The 24,739-nt window shown below is 42.3% G+C and overlaps 1 protein-coding gene across 1 annotated transcript in view; it reads right to left on the bottom strand.

The window, feature by feature from the left end:
* The window catches only part of LOC108799431 (pro-neuregulin-2, membrane-bound isoform-like), a gene marked incomplete at its 3' end in the record, with an annotated part of 51,320 nt that extends 26,943 nt beyond the window's left edge, over positions 1-24,377 (bottom strand). Inside the window, exon 1 of the mRNA XM_018571285.1 lies at positions 24,303-24,377. Within this exon, the coding sequence (XP_018426787.1) occupies positions 24,303-24,368 (66 nt within the window). The remainder of the gene's footprint in view (positions 1-24,302) is intronic.
* Positions 24,378-24,739: the final 362 nt, after the last annotated feature.

Consider the following 24,739-nt stretch of genomic DNA (forward strand, 5'->3'; position numbering starts at 1 on the left):
AAGGGGATAATATATACACTCCACCCTTCTGTATTTCTGTCATTGTACTGACCCTGGGAGCTGACACTCCACTACTCCCTTCATTTATAATATAACTCTTGTGTGCCAGGAGGAGTACAATTTTTGAGGAAAGCAAAAAATGTGGAGCTACGAGGGAGGGACAGGACTATGCAAACAGACAAGGGGGAGGGGGACGTATGGCAACTGGGGAACAGAGCTAAAAATGTGGAGCTATGAGGGAGGGGCGGGGCTACGGAAAGAGCTGGATAGCAGAGGGAACACATCTTAACAGAGGAACAGAATTCGATAAAACACCCGCATGTTCCCTGACTGCACCTGTGTTAGGGTTGCCACCTGTCCAGGACTCACAGGGACAGTCCGGGTTTTGAGTGTGTGGTGTTCCTGCTCATATGTAGACCTCTGCTGTGACTTTGCTCGGATGGTGTAAGAACTCTACTCTCAGGTAAGTGTCACTGCTGACTGCAACTTTACTGTGATTGTGCAAGAGCCAGATCAGTGCAGGAATCTATACAGGTGATTGCTGGGGGACACTGAGATCTATACTGGTAACAGCTGGGGCCACTGAGATCTATACTGGTGACAGCTGGGGCCACTGAGATCTATACTGGTGACTGCGGGGGCCACTGAGATCTATACTGGTGACAGCTGGGGCCACTGAGATCTATACTGATGACTGCTGGGGGCATTGAGATCTATACTGGTGACTGCTGGGGGCGTTGAAATCTATACTGGTGACTGCTGGGGAGCATTTTTTTGGTTGAGACTTTTTGAAAATTGTAAGTATCTCATATTGTCAGGCTGAGAAAAGTATGCCGGTCTGGTGGGGTTCTGATTTTATGAGCCACATAGATCAGGGGTTGGGAACCTCTGACCCTCAGGCTGTGGTGAAACTACAAATCCTATGAGGCATTGCAAGGTTCTCACAACCACAGGCATGACTCCCAGAGACAGATGCATCATGGGATTTGTAGTTTCACCACAGCTGGGGGCCCGGAGGTTCCCCACCTCTGACATAGATTGATGATGTCATAACTTTCTGAATCTCTGAGAGTCCCAGACATGAACAAGATGTACATCAAAGTCAAATGCATACACTTACATCCAAAAATGGATAGTCATTTATCCATACATGCATACAATTGCTACATTGGGTTGCCACCTGTCAGGGATTGACCCGAACAGTTGGAGTTTTGAATTAGGTGCCAGGGTTTATGATGAAGTTGTAACCTATGTTTTTAATTAGAAAAAGGTTTGTATAGAACCCTGAATGAACAGCACCACAGGTGCTTTTTTAGGTGCTTAGGTGACAGAGCCCAAAAAAATTAAATCAAGATCATATAAAACACATCTTTATTTATGTCATGATTAAAAATAGATAAAACATATACAAATATTAATGTAACATGCTGTTGTTAACATGCTAAATGCTTTCCTTAAAGTGACATTAAACCCTCAGATTTTTTAACATAAAACAATAGTGTAATGTGTGCCTTACTGTAATCCATGCTTGTTTCCCTTCTCTTTGCTGCTCTTCCTTTTAAATTCTCATGTCTTCTCATGCTGGACAGGACTTCCCTTTTCAGCTCAGGGCATCTTCCTGTAGTGCTGGCTCAGATTACAAGCCTATGCAAACGGATACACAGACACCATGGGGTTGATTTACTAACCTTTTAAACACACCACGAAAGTGTATACACCTCTGTAGTGTGTTCCCTCCCAGCATGATCTATGGGAGGAATCGAAACACCTTTGTAGTGTGTACACACCCAGCAGGTGTGTTGTGCAAAGCCCTGCAATGAATTGCAAGGTAATGTGGTGTAAATTAGCTCTATGTTATGTTGCTTGCGTTGATGAATGCAGGAATGTAAATGCATGAGCTAACCATTTTTGTCTAAACTGTGAAGCAGCATTATATATGCATCATGTGCATGATTTTTCCATATATGGCATTAGTGGAAATATGTTTTTAGAGACTTTTTGGTTGATAAATAAGTTTTGCTGTGTGAAAATCACACGCACCTGGTGCGTGCGTGTGTTCAGGTTAGTAAATCACCCCCCATGTATCCATTCCTGAGACAAGGCAGTCTGCTGCAAAACAGAAGTTCTGCAGAGCATGAGAACAGATACAGATTTAAAAGGAAGAGCAGCGAAGAGAAGGGAAACAACCATGGATTACAGTAAGGCGCACATTACAGTATTGTTTTATGTTAAAAAATCTGAGGGTTTAATGTCACTTTAAGATATACAAGAATTTCTGCAGCTCAAACTACAACTCCAAGAAATCACTCCAAAATAAAGAGCTAAGAATTTCCTCTAAAAGTACAATTCCTGAAGAAGTGCATACGTGTTAAATGTGTTGAATTATAACCACTCCAACCATCAAAAAGAAGAAGCAACCTTAAACTAAGTGACTGAAAAAACACATTGTGTGGTTACCCTTCTTAGCTCTTTATTTTGGAGTAATTTCTTGGAGTGGTACTTGGAAGTGCAAAAACTCATATCACTCAAGGAAAGCATTCAGGATGTGCATTTATTTTTCCTATTTTTTTGCTTTAGAATTAAGATCTCTGGAGACTTGACATTCTGTATAATCACACAATGAAAAATGTATATAGTTTTACCAAAAATGGCGACAGTTAAAAGCCTAAGTATATATATATTTGTTTTTTGTGTCTTCAACTAATAACACTTTTGCTTGTATTTACTTGCCCCGGTATAAGGCTATTTCTGCAAAAAAAGACCTACCAATGTTGACAATGTTTATGCTCGGAAGTGATATCAAAGTTCATCATACACGGTAAAACTCTTGTAAAGGTTCTTAAATGCGCACAGTAATTTCTGGGAGCCCAAATGGGTTCATCTTCTGCTACTGGTGAGTCAATCTATATTACCAAACTAGAGAAAATAGGCATGTGTGCAACTGAATGACATTTCGATTACCATGAACCTTTTTCTGAATGTCCTTAAAAGCATTCCTATAATCCTGTTCAAAGGATAATCTGCCAATGTTAGCAGAGGTCACTTTAGGAGGAAAGACTCGCTTAAAAGCTTCCTTAAGAAATGTGGTTCATTCAGTTTCTAAAAGATATACCTTGTTACGAAACTGTAGCTGTAATACACTGGCTAAATGCTTGTTACCTTTTGACAACTATATGAATTAAGTAGCTGCTTATAATTTAACAATGAAACACTACTTTTAAGTTACACTATGTTAGAGAGCAAAAATACTGATTGTACTTTATACTAATTATAATAACTGTGCACCAATGGATGTGTTTATTTACACAATGTTGTTGAATATATAGTTTAATATTTGTGTAGCCCTTTGCCATAAATCCAAATGTATAGTTCCCCTTATCAGAATACCCTTTCTATACATATAAACTCTTGTAATATGTTGTAGAATGTTTTTCTTATGGAAAGCTATGTAGAGGTTTTCATCCACAATACAACTAAAGTAGACATACTACCTAATATAATACCCACAAACAACGGTGCATTACATCTGAGTATATGCAGCTTTTAATTAAAAGTAAGACCATCTTCAAACTCTAATGTATACTAAAAAGGTATGCTCCACAAAAAAAGTTTAAGCAGAACTTGGCAATCAGGTAATCAGCATTGGCAATTAATGACAGTGTTGCAGAGCAGCTCCCTTTTTCAGATTAAACATTTTACAACAGATGCTTTCTTTTTTGGTAGAAGAGACTATATAAGTTTCTTCTGGCAAAATAAAAAATATTTTACTTACCTAGTAGATTTAATTTTTTTATCTATACACTGATTGTGGCACATGGACAGTAAAGAGTACAGTGCTGCCATAATGGAGCCAGGTGCTGAAAATATGTAACTCCAGCAAGCATGCATGGGAGTTATACCATTATTGTCTGCCCAATGGGCATAGCAAGAAGATGATGGATCCATTAGAAGAGGAAGATACCATGTCACCAGCAGGAACAGATTGGATGCCAGAAGCTCAGACCTCACCTCGCTGGAGGAGAACAGACTAAGTAAGGTAAGTGTGTCATAATGCGCAAGTATGCTGTCTATATTTCCACATTATGGCAAATGCTGGCCACCCCACCATGATTTACTACTGCTTTAAACACAGCTGATATGTAATAATTTTAATGATAGAAAAACAAGGCTAGAGCTACATCTGCTGGCTGAATATAAGACTACATAATTAATATTGAATTTCAAAGTATACATCGCTCAATCCCCAAGGTCAGACAACACTGACCCAACCAGCCACATCAATCAGGTACAGGCTCCAAACATACCTGCTGGCTTAACAAAATCCTGAAATTCCAACGTAGAGCCACACCTCGGACAGTTCATAAAAAAATCAGATTTATTGAAAGTTCATACAGTAAAATCATCCCACACTGATCCTATTGCCTCTCATGCGTTCCACCAGATAGGCTTAATCATGAGACATTCATTTATCATTTTTATCTGACTAAAATAACAAAAATCTAAAAAAAATAAAATACATTTACTCATTGTAAACTACAGTACTCATTGTAAACTACTAAGTATTTACTACTCAGTAGTTTACACCACTACTATAAATGCCATTTATTAACTGTTTGCATGAACAAAAACAGCATTTGGTTATTACATTTTTTTCAGTTAAGAAAATTATACTGCTACAGTGACTTGATTAATAAAATCAGATCCATTACTGCTCTTAAACTTTGATCTTTTTCAGGCTAAATAAATGCAGCTTTTAAAGGCAAACCAGTCAGTGCCAAAAATGAACTAATTGCAACAGTACCATATACCCTAGTATTATGGGGTTTTACGAGGCATCAGACTTCAACCTTGTTAAAACCAACATCAATTTATTATTCAAAATAGTTAATTTACATAAATAATATTAAAAACAATGTTTGCATACATGATTCCCCACAATAATGCCTCCCACTGCTACATTTGCACTCTAAAGTTAGTGTTCATACTTTTAAACACATAAATACTTATTATTGTATATTGCAGTCCATTCATATGGATATAATGTTCATATGTCGTGTCTCCACTTTGGCATGCATTGATTTGCTCTGACGCGTTTTGCTGGTATGCTTCCTGGGGGGATGGGAGTCAATTTATCTACTGAGGTTTCTTAGGGTGAATATAGATCTGTTTAGGGAAGGAGAGATCAACAGGTCCCCCCCTTCCATAGGCTGCTGTGGGACCACAAGAATAAAAACAGGATAGAGACCCACTTTTACACTCTCTTCTCTTTGTCAAGTATTGTTCAATGTCTCCATCTTATATTGTAGTAACTGGAGATGCACCGATACCATGCTCAGTGCCATACCGAGCATTTAGGCGAGTACTCGTTATTCTGACTCCGATTGTTGTGCTAGTGACTCATCCCTTGCTGAGACCTCTATGCCTGGCCTGTATAAGCAGATTCAATCAACGAGGACAATCATTGTCAGATAGCTAAACTCACCAATACCGTTTCATCCACAAGGGTTGCTTTATTCTGTACATCAGACAACAGGATACAGCAGAATAAATGGTTTCAGTATTATGCGGTCAAAAGATGATGCTTTTGTGGCGTACTATGTGGAATACATGTGTCCCTGATACATGTGTCCTGTAGCTGCATCCATGACACAGGAAGTACTGACCAACAAGAAGGGTGGAGCATTACACACAGGAAATGTGTCGTAGATATTAGAGAAAGAAACATGAAAAACAAGTGCATTACCACAAAGGGTCACTAGATGGCAGCATGTGAACTAAATATAAAACGTCCATAGGAAATGATTTAGGGAAAACACACTATATAAATTCTCATCTAAATAAAACTTCTATGCCCCATTGGTGCGGCACACTCGTACTCGCCCAAATGCTCTGATACCGGAACTTCCGGTCAGAGGAAGATTTCCTCTGACTGGCAGTGCCGTAGGGGAACATAAAGCCAGTTTCCTGGACGATCAGGAAGCTGGGCGGCAAATAATGACCCGCCTCCCGGCTTCCTGATTGGCCAGGAAGGCGGCTCCATGCTGATTGGTCGGAAAGCTGGCTTCCCGGCTAATCAGCGTCGAGCCAGCCGAACAGCAGGTTCCTTGCTGATTGGCTGGGAAGCCGACTTTCCAGCCAATCAGCATGGAGCCAGCTTACCAGCCAATCAGGAAGCCTGATTGGCCAGGAAGCTGGCTCGATGCTGATTGACTGGGAAGCCGACTTCCCGGCCAATAACAATCAAGCCAGCCTGACAACATTACCCACCGCCCAGGTTCCTGATTGCCCTGAAAGCCTGCTCCATGCCAGTGGAAGCACTGGTATCGGTGCTCAGTATCGATGAGTACTGAAAGCAAAGTATCGGTACTCGTACTCGGTGCATCCCTAATAGTAACCACTACCATCAGAGATTTGTTAGTCCATGTCTATCCGTATTCCTAGTCTGCTTCTGTGCACCATCCACTGTCCTCTATACCGCAGCCCTCCCGCAGCTCAGTGGAGTTGTGGAGTAATTTGATAGTTGCAACAGTACAATTCAGGTACCTAGAGCCACTGGTCCTTACACATACAATTTCATGACCCCATTAGTATCAGAAGTGCCCAAAATCCGAGGCTACTGTAAGATGTCACTTTTTACACATCAGGATAATGTCAAAGTGAAGCTCCTCAACTTCAGCCTACTACATGTTCCTTTTGGACCACCACTGTGATGGACAGGCTTTTTGACCAATATAAACCTGCTAAAGTGAGTGGATAGGCTTCACTCAATGCCTGCATGGTACTTCTGCAACCTGCTTAGTATTTTTATGGTGCTAACTGGTTTGCTTTAAAAAGTGGATTGAACACACTGAGATTGAGTTTAGAGTTCCTCTACTCAAATGCCTAAAGGTAAGGGTGGTATACTTGAATAAAAACACAATGAAAGCTGTTCTTTTCAATCATTTACAACAAAAAGTATCAACAATTATTATTATTATTAATTGTGTACAGCAGAAAACGCTTTGCTATCAGAATTTGATACTGCCTCCTATAGCCGAAATTATGTCTTGTAGGCCAGGGCTGGACCGTACTGGGACCTGGGAGCTGGCTGAAAATGTTGGTAGCCAGCAATATACAGCCAGTGACCATGGCATCAGTTATTTGACTGACATATTTACACACATTTGCAAACACTTAAAGCAATAAAGCACCTCATTCACACACACAAAGTGGAATATATAGACTAGTGTCTTTCTTCAAACTTAAGAACTATAACCAGGGCCGGACTGGCCATAGGGCAAACCGGGCACTTGCCCGGTGGGCCGGGCCGAACACAATCAACCTGATTGTGTTCAGGCCGGTCGGCTATGCCCGATGGCTTGGTCTTGACAGAGCCGGCACTACCACACAGGAGACACTAGAGGGCGCTGGTAGGGGAGGCCAGAAAACCCCTCCTCACCCAGCTCTCTCTGGTGCTGTTCCTGACCCGGCCGATATATTTACATATGAATTGGTCCGCTGTAATTTGCATATCAATAAGCCGTGACCCATTCATATGTAAATACTGCGGCTCATTCATATGCAAATCAATGTCGTCACCCCTCCCTGCTAAGAAAAAGAAAAGCTGCCTGAAGACTGCAAGCACAAGGTAAGTTTAAAGGAGAACTATGGGGTCAGTGTTTTTCCCCCATAGTTCTCCTTAGGGTAACGGGAGGACACAAACTAGCGTCCTCCCGTTACCCTAAGCTCAGTATACCGCGAGCTACAGCTCGCGGTATACTGAGACGCCGCAGCCAGAGCGGATCCCGACGTAGATGACTGGATCCGCCCAGCAAAATCAATCACTCTCCCTGGACGTAATGATTGTACATCCAGGGAGAGTGTTTTCTAACCGCATGTAATTATATCACATTCCATTACATGCAGTGTGCAGGCATTTACATGCAGCTGTTGTCACCTGATCATTAACTTGAATAGGTGACAGCTGCCACTTGTAAACGCCAGATTAGGGATTCCTGCTGCAGTAAAACGCAAGTTTCTGATGCAGGAATCCCTAATCGCACCTAAACCTACAGATATGAATGGGGCTGTATTGTGTGTGTGTGTGTGTATTAGTGTCTGTAGTACTTAAACTGGATACAGTTATATTTTATTTTAAATTATGAAATGTGGCAAGCGGCCCCATGAGAGAAAAAAATTTGTTGAGTGGCCCCCGAGACCGAAGAGGCGGCGGGGCAGAGACACTGACGGAGGATGCGGGAGGCGTCGCCGAAGCTCCAGTCAGGCAGCGAAGATGACAAGGAGGCCACGTCGGGCGATGAGGACAAGGTGGCCGTGTTCCAAAGAGGTCAGGCTGTGCAAGGTAAGAGGACTGTGCTGGCAGAGCCCAGCATAGATCCTGCACAGCCCACCAAAGAGTCTCAGGTGTGCTGTGCAATACCCTTTGGTGGGCTCTGCATGATTCAAGGGGGCCCTGCAGTCTGCAAAGTCACACTGCTGTACTCTGCATTGCACCACTGACTTCTGCGTTGATTCAGCTGTGTTAGGTCCCTCGCAGCAGCCTTCTGGGGAATCACGCGGTGCCTTCTTACAGGGCTTCCACCAGCTGCCTATCTTTCCCTCCTGAGACCCTTTGCCCGAGACTTTAGGCTGGTACCCCGGAGCGGAGCGGAAGCACAAAGTATGTACCAAATTCATATACTATTATTCTGCATTGCTGTATAATGTTTTGCAGGGATATTTAGTCCTCTATATCAAATGGTATTATTCTGCATTAGAGTGTAAGCTCCTCTGTACAGAGACTGATGTGACTTCTCTGTACAGCACTGCGGTATATGTCAGAGCTATATAAATGTATAATAATAGTGTGTGACTGTGCGGGGGACATAAGAGTGTTAGCTACTTTAGTGCAGAGAATGCCAGAGGGGTTGGGGGGCCAGTGAGATCCGATTCTCTATAGCAATATGTCTGTGAAGGTTCTCATTCATCCAGGTCACATGGTATATCTGTAAAAAATAAGTCAAGGCAACTGGACTTTCTGTATTTTTCTTGAAGACGTTTCACTGGCCAACCAACCAGCTTTCTCAATTCAGAAATTTCTGAATTGAGAAAGCTGGTTGGATGACCAGTGAAACGTCTTCAAGTAAAATACAGCAAGTCCAGTTGCCTTTACTTATTTTTTACAGATATTCTCTATAGCAAGCTTCCTATATTGTTGTGTATTGGTTGTTGCAAGGCTTGTGTGCCAGCTGTTGCCCTCCAGTACTTACTAGTGGCCGGCCCTGCCCCTCGATTGCGTTTCTGTGTTTGGCTCCGCCCCCTGTTGTGAGGGGTGGGGCCTGTCGGTGGTCACGTGATTGGGCTGCTCAGTCTAAAATGCCCGGGCCTATTTTTAGTCCCAGTCCGGCCCTGACTATAACTATATAGCCTTTCCTATGGCAAACACCAATAGTGCAGAATGTACGCAATTCCAATACTACCCATCTCTCTGGACTAGGGTTGCCACCTTTTCTTCCAGCCAAACCCAAATATCCTAGCGCCGTGCTGCAATTTTTGTTTGGCGACATATACCACAGTGCTGTACAGAGAACACTGAGCCACATCAGTCTCTGTACAGTAACAGTGCCCACAGTAAAAGTGCCCACAGTAGCAGTGCCCCTAGTAATGGTGCCCACAGTAAAAGTGCCCTCAGTAAAAGTGCCCAGAGTAACGGTGCCCACAGTAAAAGTGCTCAAAGTAAAAGTGCTCACAGTAAAAGTGCCCACAATGGCAGTGCCCACAGTAAAAGCACCCACAGTAAAAGCGCCCACAGCAGTAGTGCCCACAGCAGTAGTGCCCACAGTAGCATTGCCCACAGTAAAGGTTCCCACAGTAGAAGTGATGCAGCAAAATTTTTATGCCGCTCTTCACTTTTCTCACTCTGCTCCGGTGTGTTTTCTGTTCTGTGATTCTGTGATGGCACCCCTCTCTCCTCTGTCTTGCCCTCTGCTTATTCAGAACTCCTGAGCTTCTTCTTCTCTGCCTCAGCACACTCACCCTTTACAGCCACCAGACACTTAGACAGCCTCTATTAGCCCTCACAACCACATAGCACCTTCGTTCTCCAGCTTCTTCTCTACTCCTCCACACAGAATATGAATGCTCCTCCCGGGCCGCTCCTTCAAGTTCTGATCTGTCCGGGCTTCAGTGGGCCTGAGACCTGAACAGAACACTCAAAACCCAGACTGTCCGGGTGAATCCTGGACAGTTGGCAACCCTACTCTGGACTACCCCCCTAACTAGGCCATGCATCTGTGAGTAACAGACAGAAGTCTGCTGTTGCTTCATTTGAAAAAGTTTTCACAATCCTGCCATCATCTTCAACATAAAAGGGGTGCCTTGGTCTATCAGTACCTCTTTATGAAAACCTGTTACAACTTCCATGCAAATGTTTTAGAGGAAGTATTTCATAGGGTACCAGCCTCAGTGTACCTAGTTGCATAGTTGAGAACTACCAGTATATATTGGTGTCACCAAGCCAACTTTACCAGAGGACTCACCAGATTAATTGCAATGCACTCAAATGGTATTTTGATTATGGGCAGAAGTAACAAGGGATTTTGGAAGTGTGACACTGCAGCAGTTCACTGGCAAGTGGGACAGGAAGCACGGTATATTTTAACCTCAGTCTTCAATGCAGGCCAGCAAAACCTGATTGGGTGAGTCCCCGGGTGCGTCATTGTGAGCTAAATCAAGCATCAACCACCTATGTTCTTGGGGAAACAGCAACTGTTTCACAATCTTAACATGAACTTTGGTTGCTCGATACAGTAAATCACAATTAGATGCAAAATGAGGAAGTCTCTTTTAGGCATCTAGTATTTGTGAAACTCGAATAACAAGTAAACTGTTCTCTAGCATTTACCAGCTTGGGATCTCACCTTTGAACAGTGCTAGGTTTCTCCTCTTGACACATTCAAGTCAGGATGGACTGGATTGGAGGAAGTTTCCTCACCATCCTCCCCAACCATGACCTGTAATGAGGGAGATTCCACACCTGTAGAGAAAACAAGGGCCTAGATTTAGAGGTCAGCTCAGTCTGTAGACCTGGAACTTCGCCGTCATCATCAACATTTTCATTATCATCATCACCAATTACTTTTTGTGTCTGTATTTCTGTATTGTTCCCTTAATTGGGCTGCGCAGTTAGTTCACCCCTCATACGTTTCCAGAATTTCAAAAACAAAGAGCCCCACCTGACCATAATGTTATGTACTTGGTTTTTCATAAGCAGACCTACTGGGTGACAGTGCCACAAGCAGTAAAAGTTGAAACTGGCATTTGTCGGTACTCCTTAGCCTGCATTCACACCTAGGCATGAGCGGTTTTGCAAGTTTTTGCACATGTTTTTGCCTAGCATAGATTGCTCATTTTTGCAAATTTTTACATGCGTTAGACGCGCGCACAGTAAGACATGCTTCTTGGCTGGCAGTTCAAAGTAATTGTGGTTAATGGGTAAAAACACATAAAAGTGCTCACAAATATATGCAAAATGCATTTTTCTGGCTTTTACCATTTAAGTCTATGGGGCCACATGTGCTCCCAAACACCCAAAAGAAGCTGAGGAACTTTTTAGAGTGACAGGCGTTTTGCAGCTCGCGACAAAACGCCTAAGTGGGAATGGGAGCTATTGAAATGAATGGGAATTTTATGAGCTGAACATTTTGCATGCATGACAAAATGCCTAGGTGTGAATGGGGCCTTAGTGTCCCCATGTTTACTTGCAAAACAGAGGGGGTTTACCTGCATTGTCTCCTCCTGTAGTGGACAGTGAGCCAAGGTATGTCTCCAGGAGTGACACTGCCAGTAATCCCGGATAGGGGTAGACTGCTGAGAAGCTAATAAGAGACTAATTTCGGTCATCTTGGGTGCTAGCTCCAGGGTTTTGCAGGGCTTTCTTCTTGGTAGCTGTAGACTTAGGGTCTATAGGGTTAAGAAGACACAGGGTTACATCATCTAGCAGGCTGAGAAGATCTGCTCAGCAGATTTGGGGTCTCCATGGTCAACCCATGAAACAAATGACAAATGCACTCATCATAATCATATCTAGCTTATCATAACTAGCTTTAAAGCAAGGTGCACATTGAAGGGCTTTGCACAGTACAAGAGCAAAAATTTCCCAGAACACTTACCAGCCAGCCTGACAAAAACACTGTCTGACCATTAGAGTTAAAAACAGAGGTTTTGGTTGCACAACTTTTACAAAATAGGTGGAAGCCACACTGCCTCATTAAGGCCCCTCTGAGCAGTGTAGTCCCAACTCCAATCTATGAGAGCCTCCATCTTGGAGCACACATAGCAAAGGATGAACTGGGTGCAGGTTTCCCAGGAGGTAGCCCAACCTCCTTAAAGGCACAGGGACAACCAAAAGCCCAGGCTGACCCAACACTGCAGATCGCCAGCTAGCGAGCTCAGATGATGGTCCATTATGACCCATTCCACAATTTGGGGGCCAGACAGAACCTCCTGCTGCAGCTATTTCTTGACAAGCTGCAGCTGGTCGTGCATTCAGTACCTCACTGGACGATCTGCTCAACATCTTCTGTTGTGCACTCTTTGTGCTTGAACAGCAGTAGTCACCCCAAGATCTTCCGTATCAGCTATTCATAATTTATGGCCTCTGAAGGAGGGAGACCATAGAAGACTTTTTCTTCACTTTGGATTCCCAGTGAGAAAAGGGACAATGAGACTGGTCTATTGCCTACTGCTTTAGGGTTCTCTTAAAATATGGTGAGGAATGCTTCCACAACATTACTAAGCTAATGCAAACACAGATTCTTGCTAAACAAAAAGCTGGGATGTCAACAAGTGGATCATTTCTGTTGGACTGTGACTGCTTTTGCCACACCTGTTGTTACTGTGCCAGGGCCTCCTTACGTCAGTTCTGTGCCTGTATATTGGCAAGCACCAGCTGCTTGACCAGCTCTTGCATTGCTGTGGATTTAATCCACGATATGTACGCTGACTTTTTAAATGTCGGTTTCACCATTTATGCAGCTTTTCCCAGCTGTAGCGCTGAGTGCCTACATCTGAGCACCAAATGTAATGTTTAGGGGTCAGGGATCACCAGCATAGCCATATATCCACAAAACAGTCTTAATTTTCCACAAAGGCAATACAACACCACTTTCATCAGCAAACATATTGAACTTATCTTCAGCTCAATAACATAAAGTCGGCCTATTCTCAGTATTATAAGACAATAGGGTCTCACCAACCAAAAAGCCTTGTACACACAGGAGGGTTGTCACAGTCCCAGAGCTTTAGGGGTGTTTTCCAAACCAGAGACAGACTTTATTTAACAATCCTACAGCTCTCACAGACCTCCAACCAAAACTCTAACTACTCCACACATGCTACATCCTACCTGTAATTAAACCCCCAAATGTGGGTCCATTATCCCTCTGATGTACCTTAAAGGGACAACAACCTAAACAACAGAGAGATATATCTATTGTACAGGACCCATCCCTTTGCCCACTTTTATTGATTCAAACACTAAAAGGTCCACACAGGTTTACCCTCTGAGGGATTTTCCAAAAGCATGTACAGACAGTACTTTGCAAAGAAAACACAGATTCAGCCTCCTGGCTTTTACTTTCAGCATCTGGCCTTTTTGACCAACTGGTCCTCTATCTTTGTCTGTCTGTTTCTCAAACTAATACCAACTGTTTCTCTCACAGTCACACAGGTACTTTTTCCAACGACTTGCCACACAGGCTGGTTCTCACCACATAGGTCTATTGCCACACAGGATGGTTCTCACCACACAGGTGTAGTGCCACACAGGATTGTTCTCACCACACAGGGGTATTGCCACACCGGCTGTATCACACCAGCTTGCCACACAGGCTGGTTCCAGAGTGGAGCACTTCTGACTCCTTCACAGAGACCTCCTCTGTCTCCCAAGTGGAACCAATCACTTCGCGATTTTCGTCCGCATTTACATCTTCGTCCGAAAATCTGCTAGTTGATTGGAAGTGCACAACCGCAATTACTGTACAACTTGCAGATTTTTGTCTTTCAAGCAGGCTAGAAAATGTAATCGACGGATTAGTGGCGTTTTTGTACAACAAAAATCTCAAGATAAAAACTGCTCATGCTCAAACGAAAATGTCATTGTTCGATTGACGAATATTGGCCAGTTAGTGGTGCTGACGAACGACAATCGCAAACTACATTGGTCTGTGCATGATTGGCTGTTTGAATAAAAATTGAACGAGGGTGCGATGTCGGGCCAAAAAAAGTTGTACAATGGTTGTAAGGTGTATGGCCACCTTAATGGAGGCCCTAATGGGCCAACTTGCTTCAGCTGGGCTTGCACTCTCAATACTCCCCCCTAAGTGCCCATTCACACTGAGCGTTTAACTGCACAATTTCTGCCGCGATATCGTGCATATTTGCCGCGCGATATCGCGAGAAGACGCCGTCCAATCATTTTCAAAGGAGCTGTTCTATTCTACAGCTCCATGTCGCCTGCCGCTCATCACTGTCGTGCGTCGCTTGTGCAGGACCCTTTTTTCAGTGGATGTTGCACGATTTTTCTCTTTTTGCATGCAGTCCGACGGTGAATGTTGCGAGATCGTCGCCCGAACAGTCACTCTATCCTGGCCGCGCGGAAATCCGCTCAAGGTAAGTGTCGCTCAGTGTGAATGGGGCCTAAAGTATGAACTTCAGTATTGCACCTGAAACGGGCCATACAACTCTGCCATCTTGGCTATGCCCAGATATCTTTATCTGCCTGCTGCCACAATAGATTCTCCATTGTGTTATGTCATATTGATAATGATTCCATATGCGGTAAGAATACACATCTATGATTTAATATTTAAGTTTATTTAAGGAGCCAATAACTAGTTAAAAGTGCAGTGCCAACAGCAACAGTCAGAACTGATCTTGTGTAAACTGAATTCCTATTGGTTTATATGGGTTACTGCATTTTGCATGTAGTCCTTTTCGGTGTGCACTCTAAATTGAATAAGGATGATAAGGCTAATTATAAAAAAAAAAACAACCATGCTACAGTTGTATTTCACTCTTCTGTGTCTAAGCTGCTGTGCTTTAAAGTAGTGACTGGTGTACTACTACAATGTAGATAAATTGCACTGCTCTTCAAATACTAACTAAATATAAATAAAGTGTCCATTTGTGCAATCAGCAAAAAGTGCAATAATAAAACATCCTCTTTTTTTTTTAATCCACTGTTTACTCTTGTGTGTAATTCTCCCCCAATGTTCCACAAAGCAGAATTTATTATTCCAAAATTTGAGCATCTTATGGAGCATGCTGGTTTTATCCATGTAATGGTCAGTTTTGCTTATAGTATAAGAGCCTGCTAGTTGACAAACACTGTTCTTTATTGACAATTGCTTATTTCAGCACTTTCAGCACATGGTGTGCGCAATATATACAAAGGAAAATATAGCAGAAGAATGTCCTGTTATGATGGTGGGAACACAATAACACCTTCCAAAGATTAGGGCATTTCTATCCATCACAGCAGAAAAGCCATGAGTATCCCTTTCCTCTCAATAGTATTGATTCAATTACCACATCTTGTGGGTCATAAAAACACAGGAAAAAACATGGTTGTGGCCACTGCTGGCCTCTCTTTCTAAAATTGCTAGTTGTCTGGCTGTTGGTCAGTTTAGTAGGCTTCAATATTCCATGACCTGGAACAAGTATGCATTCTTTGGTATTCCTGATTAGCATTCTAGCTTAAGGTCAGTAAAATTGTGGAAGCCAAAAGGTTTGCATCAAGTAGCATTTATTTTAACTTATTTAGAAGGAGGCTGACAACAGCCCTAATAAGCCCCCCGCTCACAGAACAAGGTTGGGAGGAGGTCCTTGTTCTCATCAACATAAGGTGCTTTGGCAGGCAGGGTCCACCCTGGCAGGGTACCCACTATATACTGAGGGCATGTGGCCCAGGGAAGGGAATAGGTATGGATTTTTCTGCCTTTTTTTGGTTTTTACGTTATGTCCCATTTTAACATATTAACTAACACATACTGTATATACGAGGCGGCTGAAAACTTCTGAGCCTGAGGCACTTACAATCGCGATAATTTCTCATACAGTATGTCACTAGTTGAGTACCTCTCAGTAGGTATATAAGGAAAGTTTAAAGTAATTAGCATCAGTACGCTCTAAGTAATTGGACCGTGAACATCACCGTGTCTGACTCATTGACGCATCTGACCAAAACAAGAGGCAAAATCTCAAAGGGCATCTTGTTTTTGCAAGACAACACGCCAGTCAACACCATGCAAGTTTTGAGGCGTGCCTTGAGAGAAATTGGCTTTGAAGAAATAAGCCATCCACCTTATAGTTCTGACCTGGCAGTAATTTGAAGAAAGAGTTGATTTCAGGACAAAGAGGAGATGAAAGCTGTGGTAGAGGAGCATTTTAATAGTAAAGATCAAACTTATTTTCTTAATGGTCTTCAGAAAAAAAATGTAAAAGTGTATTGAATTACAAGGCGACTATAAAAAAATATATATTTTTTTCCAGAATTTAATTTTTATTTTTAATGGTTCGGGTTCAGAACTTTTCAGCCACCCCTCGTACTAGACTCTCAGCTAGGAGCTGTAATTTACTGGCAATGTTATGCTAATGTCAGATTTGCTGTGGTAGGTTGCCCACATAGTATCGAGGTGCCACTTCACAAGCATTTCAGGGCATCCCCCAAGCATGTTATTTAAAGGAATGTAATGTTGCCCTTTAAACATTAATAGCATTTAAAAACAAAGCATTTATAAACAAGTTTCCCTGCCAAACAGGATTTAATTTTTTTTATTCATGTCCCTCAGGGTACTACCCAGCTCACTATGCCCTTTGTTTGATGTTTCTTTGCCTATTAGCCTAGCAAATGACCATTAATGATTTCTAAGACTTTGCTAACCATTGACTTCAGTGGGGTTTGGATTAACCATCCGAGCTTAGGTAAAGTTTGCCAGACCCTCCCCGAAATTAACATTGGTGCATTCAGCTCATCAATACTTCTGACACATTTTTTGCAGTTTTATGAACAGTGACTACCAACCTACACAGTGTGTAAATAATATTACAAGTCGGTTTCTTAGTAAAGTAGATTATCAAATTTCTGTCTAAACTCTTGTATTTGTGCCCCTTTTGCCCCCCCCTCCCCTCCCAATTTGTAGGAGGTGCTGGGGCCCCTCACAACTGGGCACCACTTTATCCTCAATAACACTGGGAATCTCCAATGAAAAACTACACTCTGGATGATTTATTCTTTCCTTTAGTGCACAACATGGATTAAGTGTCATCCACATTCTACAGTCCACAAGGACTGGCTACAGTTTATCGCCATAACCCTGTTGTCAAGGAAGCATTTTTACTGCAGTTTGTATGATTCAAAGAACTGTACTAAAACTAATGTTTAAATAAAATAAGGATTGGCTTTCAGTCATTAGAACCTATAAGTACACAACCTTTGGTACTCAAAACAACCCCTATGCTAGGATCATCTCTTTTATATTAAACAACCTGGTTTAGAATATTGTGTAAATAGGCTTTTATGAGATGAATTTACTTTCTTCTGATGATAGGTAAATCAGAATATGGCTAATATTCAGGGAAAGCCTACCTCTTTAGTGCTACTACCTACTGTGCCTAACAATACAATGTTTCAGATGGTTGAAGTACCAGAGTGCTTCTTTTTATCAGTAAGAAGACCTCTACACACCTAGCATACTTTTTGAGATATGTTTAACACACATTTCAATAATGTCTAAGAATCAAGTGTGCCAATTGCCAATTGTTCTGCCTCCTTGCATGTTTTGTTAAACAATGGCCAAGTTATTCTGAGTCAATTAGGAGCTTTATAATCAACATTTTCTCTTTTGAGGTTTGAGTACTGTAGCTGTTGTTGGTCCTGATGAGTTTTCTGGCAAAGGCGATAATTTCTTCATCCCTGTGAACCCAACAGGCTGTGTTTTCTTCAAACGGTAACATATCTGAAATAAAAGGGATAAATAATAATAAACAAAGGGATAAACAAAGGATATGTACTGTGCGTCTCCCTACTTCAGACAATTCCGAAGTAATTTGTATTTTTCTGGCAGTAATACATTCTACAGTAAGATGTAGGATTATACAAGATAAAGTGTGACATCTGCAGTCCTTGTAGTTCATTAAACACAGGCACATACAAACACAACGTTGGCAGCTGCTGCTTGCCTCTCCATAGCAAGTTATTAATTATAACACCCTAAGGGGGATTTATCCTTTTAAAGATATTACTTCATTCTTTTGCTGTGATTTTTTTACAATGCACATGAACATTCCCATTGATAATTTACTTTATGCTTTATTTTTAGAATACATTATTTGTGAATCATCTTTAACATTTACAGGTGTTCCAAAATACAACTTTCCAGGAAATACTGTCAGATAAGATGGTGGAGCATAGCTTGAAGCATCACTTGTAAATGGTAGGTGAGCATCTGTGATCTCTTTAAATTACCTGCTGGCTGGTTGGAGTGGGTTTTAGTTATGTTAGATTATTTGATAAGCATCTGCTGTACTGTTTATGTTCACAACCTATTGGACTTGTCCCTGACTTTTTTCTGTCAATCAAATATTAAACTATTTAGAATGATCGCATAACCCAGTTTAGCAAAATGACAAATTAGTTGTTGGGTAGAGTTAAAATAATTTTTATGTGCCTCAATATTTATTGGAATACAGTTAAGAGAATTATGGGGTAACCTTTTTATCTCATAGTTCTCTTTAGGGTCATGGGAGGACATATGCATCCTCCCATGGCCCAAAACTCAGTATAGAGCAGGCTATTGCCCGCTATATGCTGAGAGCGCAGCAGCTGGGACGGATCCCGGCAATACTGTTGAGATCCACCCAGCTGGCTGATTGACAGTGGGCTATGCCTATCTAGAGCCTATCTCCCATTCATCCCTCCAATCAGCTCTGGAGGATCGGACAGGGGAGGGGGGAATCCCTGCGGGGAGCGGTGACCGACAGCCACCGCTCTCTGCAGGGAGATGATTGGTAAGTGAGCGAACGGCGGTATTTGTTCGGTCACTACCCGATCAATAGAGCCAGCGTATTACAGTTTCAATGTCACACGTCTGCTCTAACAATGGGGATGAGTGTAATTCATCCACCCCATAGTTCTCCTTTAAATCCTGACCAAACAAATAAATAAAAAACCAAGAAGTTGAACAGTCTGTTACGATACTGTATACACAATTAAAATGGTTTTAGCAGTGTGAATGAAAACAGCCTTAATCACACCCCTCTTTTTTTTGTGTACCCTTGAAAACACTACTTTTAAAAGGTACCTGTTAAACCAAAAGGTTCAGTTCATTTGCTGCGGGTGGGAAACAGGGTGCTGCAGCATGGCAGCATGAATGTTATTTGCAGGATTTAGACATTGATTGCCTAAAGATTTCTATGGACTTTACCCCAATGCAGCTGCTCCTCTTGCATAAACATGAATAAATGTGTCTCGCAACAGAACCACTATACAGTATAGCTTCTTTAATTCAGCAGCGGACATATAAAAAATGTGCAGGAGTCACACTTGTGCTATGCCCTTTCAACCGCACTAAGCCCTGCCCCTAACTGTGTGTCATGGGTGACGTAATCAGCTATACCACCATTTCACTCATCTAGAGAAAAGGGTATGAACTGTCATTGCCACCCCACCAAAAAGATGAATAACAATTCATACATGACTGTGAAGTTAAAATGGAAAGTGTGATGGGAGAATATAAAAAATGGGCATATTTATAGGCATAGCAGCCAACATAGCTCATGTCTAGGGGCTGGGAAGGCTTGGTCACCAGACTCCCAACGCTCACATTACATACAAGGTCACAGGAATGCAAAACCAGCTTGAAGATGGCCACATGCAGGTCAGAAGGAGGTTAACTTACAGTCAAATGCAATAAATGAATTCTGAATGATCTTAGAAGCATCTCCAGCTTTTGTCAAACTGATACCATCAACACACGCCCAAAGTCAGTTGACAGTCCTAAATGTAACTTGCAGCATCTTTTCTATATTTGCTGTCCAAATTGCTACAGTATTGTATGTGTCTTGTCTGTGTGTGTCTGCATATGTCTGCATGTGTGTGTTTGTCTGCGTATAAGTGAAACGAATGGCAAACGCACTCCTTAATTGATAACTAGCTTTAAAGCAAGGTGCACATGGAAGGGCTTTACACAGTACAGAAACAAACATTCCCAGCCCACTCACCAACTAGCCTGCAAAAAAAGTACACTGTCTTAACTACTAAGGTTAAAAACAGAGATTGTAGTTGCTGTGTAAAGCCCTTCTATGTGCACCTTGCTTTAAAGCTAGTTATGAATTGATGAGTGTGTTTGCCATTTGTTTCACTTGTTGGATTTGGTGTGGGGACACACTGGGGGCTCCAGCTGCCATTGTGATGTGCGGGGCTCCTTGTGTGTCCCTATGCCTTTAAGGAGGTTGGGCTACCTCCTGGCAAACCTGCACCCAGTTCATCCTTTGCTATAAATATGCTCCAAGATGGATCCTCTAATAGATTAGAGTTAGGACCACACTATACAGAGGGGCCTTGATGAGGCAGTGCGGTTTCCACATGTTTTGCAAAAGTTGCGCAACCAAAACCTCTGTTTTTAACCTTAGTAGTTAGACAGTGGTTCTTTTTGCAGGCTGGTGAGTGTGCTGAGAATGTTTGTTTTTGTCTGCGTATAAGTCTGTGTTCATGGTGTCTTTATGGCTCCATGTGTGTGTGTTCTGTGTCTGCCTGTGTGTGCATGTATAACTGAAGTCCAACTGATGTCTTCATTTATACAGGCAGAAAATGTGAAAATATGAGTATATCTTTTATATATGTGATAGCAAGGTTATGTGAAAATACTGTACAATCATTTTCCAAGGTGTTATTGATATAATAATTTTACTGGTGCAAGGAAAACACACATAAAAAGCACTGCTCCTCCACGGCTCAGGGAAGCAATTAACTGGGTGCTTAGCGCTGGGAGAATGTCCTTGCTCCCATGGGCGTAACTAGAAATCACAGGGCCCCATAGCAAAATTTTGTATGGGGCCCCCCAAACCATCCCCAACCCCCTCCGCAAGCTACCCTCAAGTGTAACGCAGAGTGCAGAAGTCAGCAGTATAAAGCAGACGTCAGCGGTGTAAAGCAGAGTGCAGATGTCAGCGGTGTAAAGCAGAGTGCAGACGTCAGCGGTGTAAAGCAGAGTGCAGACGTCAGCTCAGAGGTCAGCGATGTAAAGCAGAGTGCAGAGGCCAGCGGTGTAATGCAGAGTGCAGAGGTCAACGGTGTAAAGCAGAGTGCAGACGTCAGCGGTGTAAAGCAGAGTGCAGACGTCAGCGGTGTAAAGCAGAGTGCAGACGTCAGCGGTGTAAAGCAGAGTGCAGACGTCAGCTCAGAGGTCAGCGATGTAAAGCAGAGTGCAGAGGCCAGCGGTGTAATGCAGAGTGCAGAGGTCAACGGTGTAAAGCAGAGTGCAGAAGTCAGCGGTGTAAAGCAGAGTGCAGAGGTTAGTAGTGTAACATAGAGGTCAGTGACCTCTGCACTCTGTGTTACCCTACGCTAGAGCCGGCGCTGCATATCTCCCAAACCCTACCAGGCATACCACGAATGCTGAGTGTACTAACAAGTGTACTGAGAGCACAGAAGCACATCAGGATGGGAATTGGCAGCATGGGGCAGGGAGAACACTAGGGGGGATGAGGATGACCTGAAAGCACTGAGGGGTTACAGGGGAGGGGATAGCACCCTGGCCAGCATAGAACATGTATGATGTATGTATGTATGTATGTATGTATATATATATATATATACACACATATATGTATATATATATATATATATATTATTCCATATATACATACACACACACACACATACATAAACATATATATACAGGGCTGAGCTGTTGGCACGCCTCAGTCAGTACATACCCGTTCTCTTTCCCTGGAGATCTCAGGCCTCCTGACAGCAGGAGGAGACAGCAGGGCAGCTCAGTCCAATGAGAAGAGAGCCGCCAGCTGCGGGGGCTGGGAGAACCACACACAGTCCATATAGCCTCAGGCACTGCCTGGTCTTGGTGCCTCACAGACAGTCTGCACAAAGTAGGGATGTAGGGAAGTATGGGAGACTCCTCATGGGGTGGCCCTCAATGGACAGCTCACAAATGTCTATGTGAGGAGAGAGAGCCTGGAGACAGGTGCAGCACAGAGGCTGCAAGATGTGACTCCTTTCCGCTGGGCATGCTTAGAGCCGGTCCATGGGCGCCGGTGGCAGCAGCCTTTTTTAAGGGACATGAGAGGATTTCTGTAATTGCCTCCCTGCCAAAATACATCAGAGGGGTGCACTTTAGTACACTATTCCAGCGAATACAGTTAACTGCTCATGGGCTGCAGAAAAAGAGTTTGAGGACTGTGTTCTCTATCTATTTTTTATTTTAAAAGGGAAATATCAGAGATCTGTTTAGACCCCTGATATTTAAATAAATAAAAATACAATATAAAAAATGTAAAAGTTTATAAAAATAAATACAAATTAAATATTTTGAAAAATGTGAAAAAGTTAGAAAAAAAAACATTTTTCGTTTCGGTCTGACATTTTTTTTAATTTCGGTTTCGTTTCGGTTTTGACATTTTCATTTCGGTGCACCTCTAATTTCAAAAAATTTGAAAAGGTTAGAAAAAATGTTTTCGGTTTTTTTTTTGGTTTTGAACATTTTATTTCGGTGAACCTCTAATTAATACCATCAGCTATATAGGACTACAAATCCCAGCAATACATACAGTAATGCAGAATAATACCATAAGCCATACAGGACTACAAATCCCAGCAATACATTATACAGAAATGCAGAATAATATGAAGATACATACTCTGTGTTACTCTGAGGTGGCAGCCTGATGTCTCCGGGGTCTCGGGTGGGCTGTGCGGGATCTTACCAGGGGTTTGGAGAGTCTTACGGACAGTATCCCTAGCACTCACTTTGCTGCTGTATCTGCTGTACTCAGCGCTGTCATCCAAATGCAGCAGATGCAGCACTCATATTAGTCTGCCGCTCGCTCCTCTCTGGCAGGTAGAGTGCACCACGGCAACCAACCAGATCGCCTCTATGACTCTTATCCGCAGTTAATTGTCACTAAAGACAGATGTGCGACTAGAGAAAATTTATAACAAAATCAAAAACCTTGCACCTCTACTCTAGTTCCTAAGAAAGCGGCAGGCACTATCCTCACAATCTGTTTTGCACAATTACATATGCAGAGGATAACGACATTCGAGAGACTTTGTATCTCTTTTTCACATTTAGTTGGTTGTATATTGGATTGCAAACATATTGTAAATAGTATATGCATCACTTGAATTGTAGCACTTGTATTGGTACTTTATTAATATGAGATTTACTTCTTATTTATATTAGGTTTCTCAGATTCTCAGTTTTATAAGAGTCACTTTGTTTATATTGTTTTATATTATTTGCCATGTCTAGTCAGTAGAGTTTTAGGGTGCTTCTAATGTCTCAGTGTGGCACATTCAATTTTGCTTAGAGAAAATTTATGATGATCCTCCACTGACCTATAAAAGGCAGGGGGGGTCACCGTCTATACGAAGGATGAGGACAATGGGGTGAGGTTAGTGGGGTCATCCCTTGAGATAGGAGGTGAGGATAGTGGGGTCACCCATTATAGGGAGGACGTGTGTGTGGGGGTTCATTTTCTGTAGGAAGGATTAGGGTGAGGATGGTGGTTTCACCCCCTGTAGAAAGGATAGGGGGGAGGTGAGGACGGTAGGTAGGATAGAGGGTGAGAATGGTGGGGTCACACTCTGTATGAAGGGTGAGGATGAGGACAGTGGGGTCACCTACTATAGGAAGGATGAGGGGATGGTGGGGTCACCCTGTGTAGGAAGGATGGTGTGGTTACAGGGGGTGAGGATAAGGGGGTCACCTTCTGTAGGAAGTATCGGGGTATCTATCATTACCTGGAGGAGACATCTGTTAATGACAGTTTTCCCTCCCCCTCCCTTTATCATGATTGCTACAGGAAGTCATTCTGTGGGATGGAGGGGAAAGTCTAAAGTTCTATAGGATATACATTGTAAATGCAGAGCATTTCTTATCACTGATCATATTTTTGTAGTATATTATACCTACAGCCTTGCACTCGTCTGTTAAAGTAATGTTAGAAGATTACAGTGGCAGATATATCTATATATGAGACAAAGTTAATTTACTCAGCTTGTTTTTCCTTTGTTTTTCAGACACATGTGCATCCTTTACAGGACTGTGATGAAGTAATGAAAAAGAAGAATCGTATTTCGCAAGCATCATAACTTTCAGTACAGGATAACATCAGATGTATGCATAGATATAGGTTGCTAATGGAATTTATAGTATATCTGCACAGTTTATATTTGAAGGCCTTTTTACCATGGAACTTTATATTCTTTTGTTTACCAATTAAGGTTTTATTCTGATGTCATATACTTTGTTCAGTTTGCAGATTTATAAAGTAGGGATGCACTGATACCAAGTACAGTACTCGGTACAAGTACAAGTACCAATACTTTTCGAGCTCTAAGACTAGAGAAAAATTCAAAAGTTAGGCGGCAGCTGTCATTTGTAAGGAGCACACGGAGCTCCTGGGATTTGTATATCTGTTTTTTAATATATGATTTTGTTTTTATAAATATAAATAAAGG

Source organism: Nanorana parkeri, unplaced genomic scaffold (genome assembly GCF_000935625.1).
Source record: "Nanorana parkeri isolate BGI_ZX_2015 unplaced genomic scaffold, ASM93562v1 scaffold1725, whole genome shotgun sequence".
NCBI lineage: Eukaryota > Metazoa > Chordata > Amphibia > Anura > Dicroglossidae > Nanorana > Nanorana parkeri.